This window comes from Dendropsophus ebraccatus, chromosome 7 (genome assembly GCF_027789765.1).
Source record: "Dendropsophus ebraccatus isolate aDenEbr1 chromosome 7, aDenEbr1.pat, whole genome shotgun sequence".
NCBI lineage: Eukaryota > Metazoa > Chordata > Amphibia > Anura > Hylidae > Dendropsophus > Dendropsophus ebraccatus.
Genome location: NC_091460.1, coordinates 129,029,348 through 129,041,836, shown reverse-complemented (window position 1 = coordinate 129,041,836; position 12,489 = coordinate 129,029,348). Strand labels below are relative to the sequence as shown.

General features: G+C 40.6%; 1 protein-coding gene across 1 annotated transcript in view; it reads left to right on the top strand.

Moving 5' to 3' along the window:
• SYNPO2 (synaptopodin 2) overlaps positions 1 to 12,489 on the top strand; it is a 146,553-nt gene that overhangs the window by 100,562 nt on the left and 33,502 nt on the right. The window contains exon 3 of the mRNA XM_069978446.1: positions 4,221 to 4,930. Within this exon, the coding sequence (XP_069834547.1) occupies positions 4,221 to 4,930 (710 nt within the window). The remainder of the gene's footprint in view (positions 1 to 4,220; positions 4,931 to 12,489) is intronic.

The following is a 12,489-nucleotide window of genomic DNA, read 5'->3' as shown; positions in this document are numbered from 1 at the left end:
CCCATCTCAGCTCTGCTACACAATCATCAGACATAAGCATTGCATGATGGGAAATGTAGTTTCCTATCTTGATTATAGAACATCTTTTAGAAAAACTTGTAACTCTGGAACGGCAGCAGCTAGAAAGACGGGGGATGGCTCAAAATACTCAGGGGGACGTTTGGGAGCATTTCATTTTTTTTTGCTCTTGGGGGGAATACCCCTTTAAGTATAAACCAAAGTATAAACCACTTCCTGCAGGACATACTGCAGCTGATAAGTACTGGAAGACCTGAGATTTTCAAAAAGAAGTAAATTACAAATGTATATAACTTTCTAAAACCAGTTGATATGAAGGAAAAAGATTTTCACCGGAGTACCCCTTTATATAAAAGAAGACTACTGCCCAACCTTTGAATAGGAACAGTGTTCTTTGCCTGTATAATATTAATATGATCTTTAGATGTCTACACTTCATTGCGGAGTGTGACATATTGTCACAGGGATACATTATCCTAATATAAAACCTGTGGATAGAAGATAACTGGCTGATTGAAGGGGGGTCTGACTGCTGGGACCCCGAATGATATCAAGAAAAGTAGTCAAATGTCCCCTGAATGAATGGAGCTGCAGTGCATATGCTTGGCCACCCCTCCATTTACTCTATAGGAGACTTTAGAACATGCATAGATATTGAGAAAAGATGCAAATAACTTAATATTAGACAATAGGGATCTAGATAACACAGGTAGTATAGCAGAGTTACCGAGTTACTATCCTAATATTTAAAGTGTCACTGTCGTAAAAAGTTTTATTTATTTTTTTTGCAGAAATCAATAGTACAGGCAATTTGAAGAAACTTTGTAATTGGGTTATTAGCCGAAAAATGAATTTTTCTCCCCCCTGTCTTCAGGGTTTTCCTATGGAGAGAGGGAGATGAGGCACTAAAACAGGACAAAAAAGAGTTAATTTTCAGCTGCATCACCAGGCTATCTCCTCTGATGTCACCACTGACCTCTGAATAGCATTCTGAATAGCTCCCCCACTGTGTAATCCTTTGTTCTCTGCTCTCTGCTGCCGACTAATCTCCCTCCTCCATCCTCCCCCCTACTCAGACAGGATCCGACTGATAAAAAAAGAGTTGAGATTTCCTGATTCTGAGCCGTGGATGACAGAAAGGAGGGGGGGGGGGCTGGGAAAAGGCTTTTTAAATGCAGATAATGACATATTTGCCTAATAAACCAAATTACAAAGTTTCTTAAAATTGCCTGGACTATTGATTTCTGCAAAATAAATAAATAAATAAACGACAGTGACACTGTAAGGAACAAAGTTATCTGTGATGTATAAAAACCTGTATCCTTAAAGGGGTTGTCCAGTGAAAATTTATTTCTTTTAAATTAACTGATATCAGAAAGTTATATAGATTTGTAATTATTTTCAGTCTGAGACGGTGCTCTCTGCTGACATCTCTGGCCGAGACAGGAACTTTGTCTCAGTTTTCTATGGGAATTCATAGAAAACTGAGACAGAGTTCCTGTCTCGGCAAGAGATGTCAGCAGCAGAGAGCACTGTGTCAGACTAAAAGTAAAACATTTCCTGCAGGACATACAGCAGCTAATTTTTAATAGAAGTAAATTACAAATCTATATAACTTTCTGAAATCAGTTGATTTGAAAGAAAAAGATTTTCTCTGGAGAACCCATTTAAAGGGGAAGTATTAGCAGGTTAGACAAATCTAACCAGCTCTGATACTGTTTGAAAGTTTGTACTAGTGTACTGACACAGCCGCTATATTGGAAGGATGTGCACCGTTTTCGGTAAAAATACCAACCAACATGTGTGAAGTTCCTTTTTTTCAACCAAATACCTTTCCTTTCCAAGTGTGATTGAAGGCATCCAGCAGTTAAAAAGTAATAGCATCTATGGAGGTGTGAATGGGCTGAAGCTTAGGGCCCAATTACACCGAGAGATAATCGGTTGAATCAGGGCAATTTGGTCGATTATTGCTGAGTGTAGTAAAGAGAACGATCAGTTGATGAAACAGTCGTCGGCTGATCATTTCTTTAGGTTCAGACCTAAAATCATCAGGCACCGACCGCACATGGCTATGTGTAATGGCTACGTATAATAGTGATGCGTGGCCGACGGGTGATGATTATAGTGTAAAATAATAAATATTAACTCACCTTACCATTGTCTTCAGGGGCCTTTGGCACTGTGTGCAGCTCTGCCTCTGCTCCCGTCTTTGCAGTGACAGGCCAGGGATAGGCTGAGCGGCCGGCAGCCTGTCACTGCAAAGACAGAAGCAGAGGCAGAGCTGCACACAGCGTGGAAGACCTCCGAGGAGGCCCGGGAATGCAGTAAGGTGAGTTAATATATTATTATTGCAAGGGCTGCACGGACATCGATGTCTGTGCAGCCCTTGCTAAACCATTGTCGGGCCATGTAATAGGCCCAGTAAACGAGAGCCTATCTAACAGATTGGAGCTCATTTACAATATTAATCGGGACTTCATTAACCCCCGTTTAATAGGACCTTAACTCAAGCATCACAACAACCTATAGTACTAACAGTGTTTGGATACAACTATTGCTGTCAACTGTTAAATCTGCCAGAACTGTTAGAACCTTTTCATAGTAATATTTTTGCAGGGTCCTTTCTGTCCTCGTGTACCAGTCTGTCATTTGCCTTCATGTAATGTGTTCATGTAATGTTCCTGTTATCCTCTATTGCTTGAATAATGCTCTGGAATTGAGTGTGCTTTATAAATAAATAGATAATAATAATAATAATAATAATAATAATAATAATAATGATAATAATAAATAACATAGAACATTTTTTTCTTATTGTGTAAGAGTAGGTAAACTTAGCATAGAGGGAAGAAAACATCTGCAGATAGGCAGAACCAGTTACATTATTATTACATTTCCTCTTTAATTGCAGGGGGATTTGCTGGAAAATGACTAAATAATAAGATCATGATAAGTACAATAAGGATGTACAACAAAATTAAGATGTTTGGAGTTAATGCAGGTTATATGCACCATAGTCCACCTCGCAGGTTAACGCTATGTTCACACAAGTTCCGTGAGAATCACGGCGGTTGTTACAACGGCCGTGATTCCCACGGAACTTAGGTAGTGCTGCTTTCTGAGGGAATCCCAGACGGAGTGTATACACATAGTATACGCTCCGGCCGGAATCCCTATTGGCGCCTTAGAAAACTGACATGTCAGTTTTCTGCGGCTGCTATTCATTGAATAGCGGCCACAGAAAACCCTGTCAGTACACACTGTGGTGCAAGCGGCTCAGGCCACACGCTGATAGTGTACAGTGGGGAGTTCTGATGTGGGCACGCACTGATGCACCCGCATCAGAACTCAGCGGTGGTTAAGATCATGATGATCTTTTCAGTCTCCTACAGTGTGTGAACATAGCCTAAGAAAGTCAGAAATGTTCTACTTTTTACCTACATTAAATTAGATAGCACAGTGTCAGCATCATATCAATCTTCTATGAACATACTATACACATGATGCTAGATACAGATGGTTAAAACATGTTAAAAATATAATGCTATCCCACATGTATAGGTAGGTGTGGTGATGGCCAGACTTTCTATGCAGAACAGGGCACTTAAAGGTATTGTTCACAAAAAAAAAATCTTTAAAATCAACTGGAGATTTGTAATTTACTATTAAAAAAAACCTCCAGTATTCCAGTACTTATCAGCTGCTGTATGTCCTGCAGAAAGTGGTGTATTCTCTCCAATCTAAAACAGGGCTTTCTACTACCACCTCTGTTCATGTCAGGAACTGTCTAGAGCAGAAGCAAATCCCCACAGAAAACCTCTCCTGCTTTGGACAGTTCCTGTCACGGACAGAGGTGGCAGCAGAGAGCACTGTGTCAGACTGGAGAAAATACACCACTTCCTGCAGGACATGCATCAGCTGGTAAGTACTGGAAGACTTGAGATCTTTTTTATTAGAAGTATATTACAAATCTTTGGCACTTTTTGGTTCCGGTTGATTTAAAGAAAAAAAAAATGGGTGAGCAACCCGTTTAAGTTCCCTTTTAGTGGAATAGGTATTCTAATCCTATATAACAACCATAACCGTCTCATAATTTATTTATTTTTTTACTATATATTTTTTTTATAATCTTCTGTACAAATACGACGCACGTGTTTCACTGGAGTGCAGACGCAATGATGACTTTATCACTTTTATTACAGGACATCTAGCAAGACTCTGGCATCAGAAAATAAGAATGGGAATGAGAATACCAACAAGGAAGAATACAGGGAAAGTACCACGCTGCAGATACGTACAGGCCCGCAACGTGTATCCAGAGAGCGGGAAATCTCTGGACCAAACTTATACTCAAGGACAGAGGTTGGGACTGGTGTGATGCAGGCAGAGAAAGGTAAAGAGTTCACATTGTGCCACAAGATTACTCCTAAAGTGATCGAAACTCCAACGGCCAATGCCCCCAGAAAAACGGACGAAGGGCGTCAAGGTGCTATGGTGGAACTACAGTTGTCCCTCTCACAAGACATGAATGTGACCGGAGCGGTTCCTATTGTGACTCTGCTGGGTGCGGACACAGAGGCCAGTGATGCTGATACCAAGATGGAGACACCTAAGAAGAAGGCATCTACCACCTTCCAGATAACAGGCAAGCAGCAAGCAAAAATTATCCCAGTAAGAGACGCACAAGAAACCACGTTTCCCAGGGTTGAACTGATCTTAGACTGCTCTGGCAGAGAAAAAGAGTCCAGGTCTGTGCCTGCTGAGGGGTGTGTTACGTCTGTAGGGGAAGGAGGGCACTTGGTGGAACCTCCTTCCACTGTCTCCTTTGGAATCACAGTAGAAGACTCAGAGCAAGGCGAGGAGGATCAGCAGGATCACACCAGACCTAACAAACACCGAGCCAGGCACGCCAGTAAGTAGTAGACATTTGGCCATTCATTACTTTTGTATATAGATAGGAGCCCTAAGGCCTATCATTTATTATAATTTTTGATTTTATTTTTTTTATGTGTTTATTCTTCTGCTATAACAATAGGATTCATCTACAGGTCATTACAAGGAAGGTGTTTTGCATGAAGTGGGAAAATAGGTTCATTGATTAGTTCATTGTAAAGTCAAATGAGACTTGTAGAGATGGTCTGCAAGGCTGCGAGACTGGAGGGGAAGCCGGATGATGAGCCTTGCAGAAGACAGTTTGACAGACACTAACATGTGGAGCGCTGGGGGGAGCTACATGATCCTTTCCATTTTGTGAGTCTGCTAGACTGTGAAATGAACTTACTATTTCTTCTGCCTTGATCCCTTTAGAGGTCAGACGCAAATTCTATTCTGAGAAATGGCCTGACGTAGTCCAAAAACTACACGCTGACTTTACAATATTCACTTTAACTTTCCTGGATAACATTACTTGGGTTTGTAGTGGAAGCTGGAAATCATAGACTGAAACGGGAGAGGGTTAAAGTAGTCAACTGATTTGGAAGGTATTGGCGTGGATGTATATTGGAGACAGGTCTCGGCCGTTCTGTTATTGATCACCATAGATGTGGGTATAAGGAATAATAATAATAATAATAATAATAATAATAATAATAATAATAATTATTATTATTATATGAGAAATTACATCTTATTTCTCACATGAAGCTTTTGATATATTCTATCTATAAGGCTGGGTTCACACTACGTTTTTGCAAAAAAAAAAAAAATTTTCATACATTTTTGCAAAAAATGGATGGAAAAACGAGTGTATTTGTGTGCAACCATTTTTCCATTAACGTCCACTATAAAAAAAACTGATCAAAACGCGTCCTTTTTTTTTAACGTACACATAAATGTAGTCGGCTACGCTTTTGTGCATGTTAAAAAAAAGGATGCTTTTTTTTTATAATGGAAGTCAATCGAAAAAACGGATGCAAACAAATGCATCCGTTTTACCATCTGTTTTTTTTTTAGAAAAAAAAAAAATTGTTTTAAAAACGTATTGTGAACCCAGTCTGAAGCCGAAAAGAATTTGTCCCTAAGGATGGGTTCACACAACTTTTTTTGCAAAAAACGGATGAAAAAAACATGCGTTTGTGTGCATCCGTTTTGATCCGTTTTTACATTGACTTCCATTGTAAAAAAAAACGGATCCGTTTTTTTAACGGACATAAAAACGTAGCTGATACTACTTTTGTGTCCGTTAAAAGAAGAACGGATCTGTTTTGATTGTTTTTTTTTTTTTTACAATGGAAGTCAATGGAAAAAACAGATCAAAACGGATGCACACAAATGCATCCTTTTTTTTCATCTGTTTTTTGCAAAAAAAACGGATGAAAAAAACATATTGCAAAAACGTAGTGTGAACCCAGCCTAACCAAGGCAGAATTCCCATAGTAGTGATGTCTGGAATAATTATTCATTAAAAGCTGATTTTCCGATCAGCCAAATTGATCACCAAATTCAGGATGGATTCACATATAGTATTTTGGTCAGTATCCAGGAATGGAACGGACACTTACAGGGATGGGATCGCACCTTGGACACCCAGGATTTTGGCTAAAAATATCAAAATACCACATGTGAACCCGGCCTTATATCCGTGTTCAGATTTGGAGAGTTTCTTAGGCAGGCCGGATGATAACGGGCTCTGAGTGGTCATTGATGCTCGTAAAATATTATAATTGTCTGCCTGATGATCACTGCTTAAAGGGAACCTGTCAGCAGGAAAATACAGTATAATCTGCAGGCAGCATGCTATAGAGCAGGAGGAGCTGAGCAAATTGATCTATAGGTTTATGGGAAAATATTCAATATAACTTGATTAAAATCTCTGCTCAATTTATGTGAAGGAGTCCAGTGGGCGGTGTCACTCAATGGACTGGACTTGTTACCATGGAAACATCAGAGATTTCAATCAATAAATTAGAAGTTATACTGAATATTCCCATAAAGATATATATCAATCCACTCAGCTTCTTTTGCTCTATAACATGATGCCGATAGCTTAGGTAGCATTTTCATGGTGACGGGCTCCCTTTAAAAGTAAAATAGCTATGTATCCAGAGATTTTTTTTTTTTTTTTTTACCATTCATGGTTCATATTGCAATTGTTAAACATTGGTTTTATTAGTAGTAGCTGTCAGGGCATGCTGGGAATTATAGTCCCACAGCATATAGATCAGGGGTAGGGAACCTTGGCTCTCCAGCTGTTGCAAAACTACAACTCCCATCATGGCTCTCCAGGCATAATGGGAGTTGTAGTTTTGCAAAAGCTGGAGAGCCAAGGTTCCCTACCCCTGCTATAGATCATATTATAGTCAGCGTAATAATGTGAATGTGCATTTACATGTGCATAGGAATAGTACTGGATTGTGCAGGGCTGCGACGGGTGCTGGGATTTGGTTTTTAAAATCAAATAATAAAATGGAGCTTACAGTGTTAGCATTTTCAACATGAGAATGATTGCAAAATCCCAGCAGCATCTGCCAGTCCTGAAGAAGTGCCCGGCCGGTGTATGACTATCTGTTTATCTAATCAGCTGCTTGAAGATGTCACATAAACTTCAGGGAGGGGACAGGAGTAACTGTTGGAATGCAGTGCTGAGGTAAGGGGGCTGTAAATAAGAAGCTAGCCCCAAAGCTTAGGCAAGAATTCAAGACATACTTTTCAGCACTTCTTTGGGTTTTGACACAGTTGTGCGGTAGGTTTACTAAGAATATCCTGTGTGACTATCTCAAAACTGAATGTTTCTAATAGGTAGTCAATACTGGCAGGAGTTTCTATCTGAGCTTGAATAGACTGGTAGCTTCATTTAAAGGGGTTGAGAAAATCTTTTATGTTTAAATGAACTGGTTTCAGAAAGTTATATAGATTTGTAATTTACTTCTATTTAAAAATCTCAAGTCTTCCAGTACGTAGCAGCTGCTGCATGTCCTGCAGGATGTGGTGTATTCTTTCCGGTCTGGAGAGCAGGAGAGGTTTTATATGGGGACATTCTACAGCTATGGACAGTTCCTGACATGGACAGAGATGGCAGCAGAGAGTACTGTGTCAAACTGGAGAGAATACACCACTTCCTGCAGGACATACAGCAGCTGATAAGTAATGGAAGACTTGAGATTTTTTGTCCGTCCTGCAGGAAGTGGTGTATTTTTTCCAGTCTGACACAGCTGCCACCTCTGTCCGAGATAGGAACTGTCCAGAGCAGGAGAGGTTTTCTATAGGGACATGCTACTGCTCTTGACAGTTCCTGTCTTGGACAGAGGTGGCAGCTGTGTCAGACTGGAAAGAATACACCACTTCCTGCAGGACATACAGCAGCTGATAAGTACTGGAAGACTGAAGATTTTTAAAGAGAAGTAAATTACAAATCTATATAACTTTCTGAAACAAGTTAATTTGAAAGAAAAAGATTTTCGCCGGAGTACCCCTTTAACACTTAGGTTTGGAAAACTAATTGAAGGAATGTATTGATGAAGAATGAATGACTGAATAAATGAATGGTCTATCAGTCCATCAAACAACCAACAAACTGTAGCTGGCCACCAATGGAAAGATATTTCTCACTACAGAAAATCATTGATATCATGGGATATATAATGCATGTGAATTTGCCTATATACTGTACAGACAATTGTAAACTAAACACCATTGTTGTGGCCTTATAGCAGTAATAACCAAGAACAATGATCTAGTAATATTCAGTACCACAGTATCTGGATAGTAGTTCTAAAAAAACAGCTGGTTAGATGGATGGGAAGGATTTCTACAGTAGCAAATCCAGAAGCAGAAATCTCATGAGGCGAACAAGGACAGGGCCGAAACCAGGAGTAGGCCCGAACAAGAGACGTTACAGTTCCTATGAATACTGACCAAAGTACTGACCAAAATGCACCAGTGTAATAGTGGTCATGGAAGTAAAGATATAGGGGAGATTTATCAAACATGGTGTACAGTGAAACTGGCTCAGTTGCCCCTAGCAACCAATCAGATTCCACCTTTCATTCCTCACAGACTCTTTGGAAAATGAAAGGTGGAATCTGATTGGTCGCTAGGGGCAACTGAGCCAGTTTCACTTTACACCATGTTTGATAAATCCCCCCCAATACAGTAGTTACAATTATTGACTTATTGATTGCTACATCTCTAATTTTTCCATTTGCCAAAAAACATATTCCTGCTTTATAGTTTTATATACTATAAAGAATTTTACATGGGAAACATTATTCCTATTGCTGCAAAAATCTTCTCATTTATGGCCTCTTTATACAGGGTGGGCCGTAAGTATGGATACACCCTGACAAAATGGAAATGGTTGCTGATATCCTTAACGTTTGTGGCATATTAGTACATGGGAGGGGGTCGCCCAAGCCGCCATTTTGGATTCAATTTTACTTTTATCAATGGGAAGGGGGTGACACATCAAACACATAGAGAACTGCACAAGAAAAACAATGGTGTGCTGATTTTTTAGCATAGCTTTATATGTTATCGAGATATTGACACATTTGCGACATGGAGCAACGACAGTGCTGCCCATTGTGTTCAATTTTCAACCTCTGCTACATGTCAATGGCTGTAACAATAAGAGACGTGTTAATAACTCCATAATGAATAAAGCTACTTTAGAAATCAGCACACCATTGGTTTTCTTGTGCAATTCTCTATGTGTTTGATGTGTCACGTGACCCCCTTCCCATTAAAAAAGTAAAGTTGAGTTCAAATTGGCGGCTTTGCAGATGGTCGCCATGGGCGTAACCCGGCCTCAAATGTTCTCCCCCTCCCATGTACTAATATGCCACAAACCTTGAGGTGATATCAGCAACCCCTTCCATGCGCTCAATTCCCCCGCAAAATCATGATGTGTAATATGTCCTTAAAGGGGTTGTTCACCAAAATAAGTTTCTTTCAAATCAACTGGTGCCAAAAAGTGCCAGAGATTTGTAATTTACTTCTATTAAAAATGTCATGTCTTCTGGTACTTATCAGTTGCTGTATGTGCTGCAGGAAGTGGTATTCTTTCCAGCCTGGATAGCCCGAGAGGATTTCTATGGGGACTTGCTGCTCTGGGCAGTCCGTGTGATGGACAGAGGTGGCTGCTGAGAGCACTGTGTCAGACTGGAGAGAATACACCACTTCATGCAGAACATTCAGCAGCTGAGAAGTATTGGAAGACTTGAGATTTTTCAATAGAAGTAAATTACAAATCTCTGGCACTTTCTGGCACCAGTTGATTTAAAAAATAAATAAATTAATTGGGGTGAACTACCCCTTTAAGTGTACTCACTGAACTTACTGACAACAGCTCCCTGTGTACCTCATAGAGCTAACATCAGGCTCCCCTCCTCCAGGCTGTGCTGCCTTGCTCTGTGGTGATTCTGCCCATAATATGGTAATATGGAGGAGCATGTGACTATGCTTAGCCCCCCCTGTGTCATACGGGCTCAGAGGGAAACGCAAGGGGCAGGGCATGGTCACATGCTCCTCCATGCTCGGCCATCTTATGGACGGACTCACCACAGAGCAGGACAGCACAGCCTGGAGAAGGGGGGGGGGGGGTCTGATTTTAGCTCTATGAGGTACACAGGGAGCTGCTGTCAGTATATACAGTGAGTACACTTAGGCTAGGTTCACACTGCGTTTTCAGCATCCGTTTAACGCATCCGTTTTTTGCAAAAAACGCATGAAAAACGGATTGCAAAAAACGGATTCATTTGTGTGCATCCGTTTTTCCATTGACTTCCATTATAAAAAAAAAAACAGATCCGTTTTTTTGGCGGACCAAAACGGACCAAAAAACGTTGCTGACCCTATTTTTCTGGACGTTAAAAAAACGGATCCGTTAAACGGATGCTGAAAACGCAGTGTGAACCTAGCCTTACTAATATGGTACACTGAGCAATTTTACTATAAAGTGGCCAACCCCTTTAAGACATTCTAATATTGTAGCCTAAATTTACAGTGGTGTCAGTTCCTTATATAATTTATACCCAGAGCTAAAAGTTTAGATTTGGAGTCCAGTTGCACAGATCCTCCATCTAGGGGCAGATTATTTTTACAATAGGCCCCGGGCTGTTCCCCCCCCCCCCCACCCCACTGTAACTATGGCAGCACTAGTGTGGCGTTCATAGTACAGGATAGATAATGTCATGATGCCCTGATTTGTGCAAAATTGCTGTAAAAAAAACAGCGATTTTTGGCAAATCATGGCAGAACTGTAGCCAGGAGACAATACACCACTAATAGTATGTCTTTTTTGGGTGGCCATGGACCCCCAGGAGCTCAGGGCCCCGGGCTACCGCCCGAAACGGACCTATTATTATCCACTACTGTCCATCTCTACACTTGTATCCAGATCTCAGCAGATTCCACTTGCAGGGTGCTTTTTCTTTAACCTTTCTTATCACCTCCTGCCAAGGGAGCCCATAGAAGGTAGCAGCGGTCTGCTGCCGCCGCTCCTGTTCCGCGAGGCTACAGTGGCAGATTGGTGCCAGCCTGGTCGTTTGACTTTCAACATGTTGAAAGGCAAACGACAGCAACGATCAGCCGACATCGTACACCAGACAATTATCATTTAGTGTAATAGGGCCCTTAGCCTTTAGCACTTTGAATTATGCTGCCTTTACAGCAATTATCGTTCGAATTTTCGCAATAACGATCGCATTTGAGTGATAATCGGCTTGTGTAAAGGCAGCGAACGAGCAAGCGTCGAGCGAGAAATTGTTAATTTTGATCTTTCAACATGTTCTCAAATCGTCATTGGTCGTTCGCTAAAAATTCACAAATCTCTTTGTGTAAACAGTCTTTCACCGATTTACCCTATGTGTGAGACCCTATGTCTGAGATTAAAACGATCGCAATAGCGATTTTTCTCACTAATTTTCTAATGATTTTTCTAACAATTTATACGTCTAAATGCTGATCGTTATAAAAAACAAATTGTTGCTTCAAAATCGTTTAACGATCGATTCGGCGAATTATCGCTCCGTGTAAACGCAGCATAAGGGACTGCAATTAAACATCTTTGTTCATGTGCTGGAGAAGAGGTGCAACCTGTCGTTCGCATATGGATAAACAGAACTTCTCCCCCTCTCACTGACTGCAACTATGAAGGAGCCCCGGTCATGGGGTCTTACCAGGGGGAGTTTGGCGAATATATAAAATGAAGACACATTGGGGGAGATTTATTAAACATGGTGTAAAGTGAAACTGTCTAAGTTGCCCCTAGCAACCAATCAGATTCCACCTTTAATTTTCCAAAAAGTCTGTGAGGAATGAAAGGTGGAATCTGATTGGTTGCTAGGGGCAACTGAGCCAGTTTCACTTTACACCATGTTTGATAAATCTCCCCTATTATTTAAATTCATCATAACACTATGCTTTATCTGCATTGCAAGTGAATAGTCAAAAGACTACTCCTATATGTATATGCTCCATCATAGCTCTGTAATAGCTATTGTTAGATAGCATATTCAGAGACGCACGCCTCTC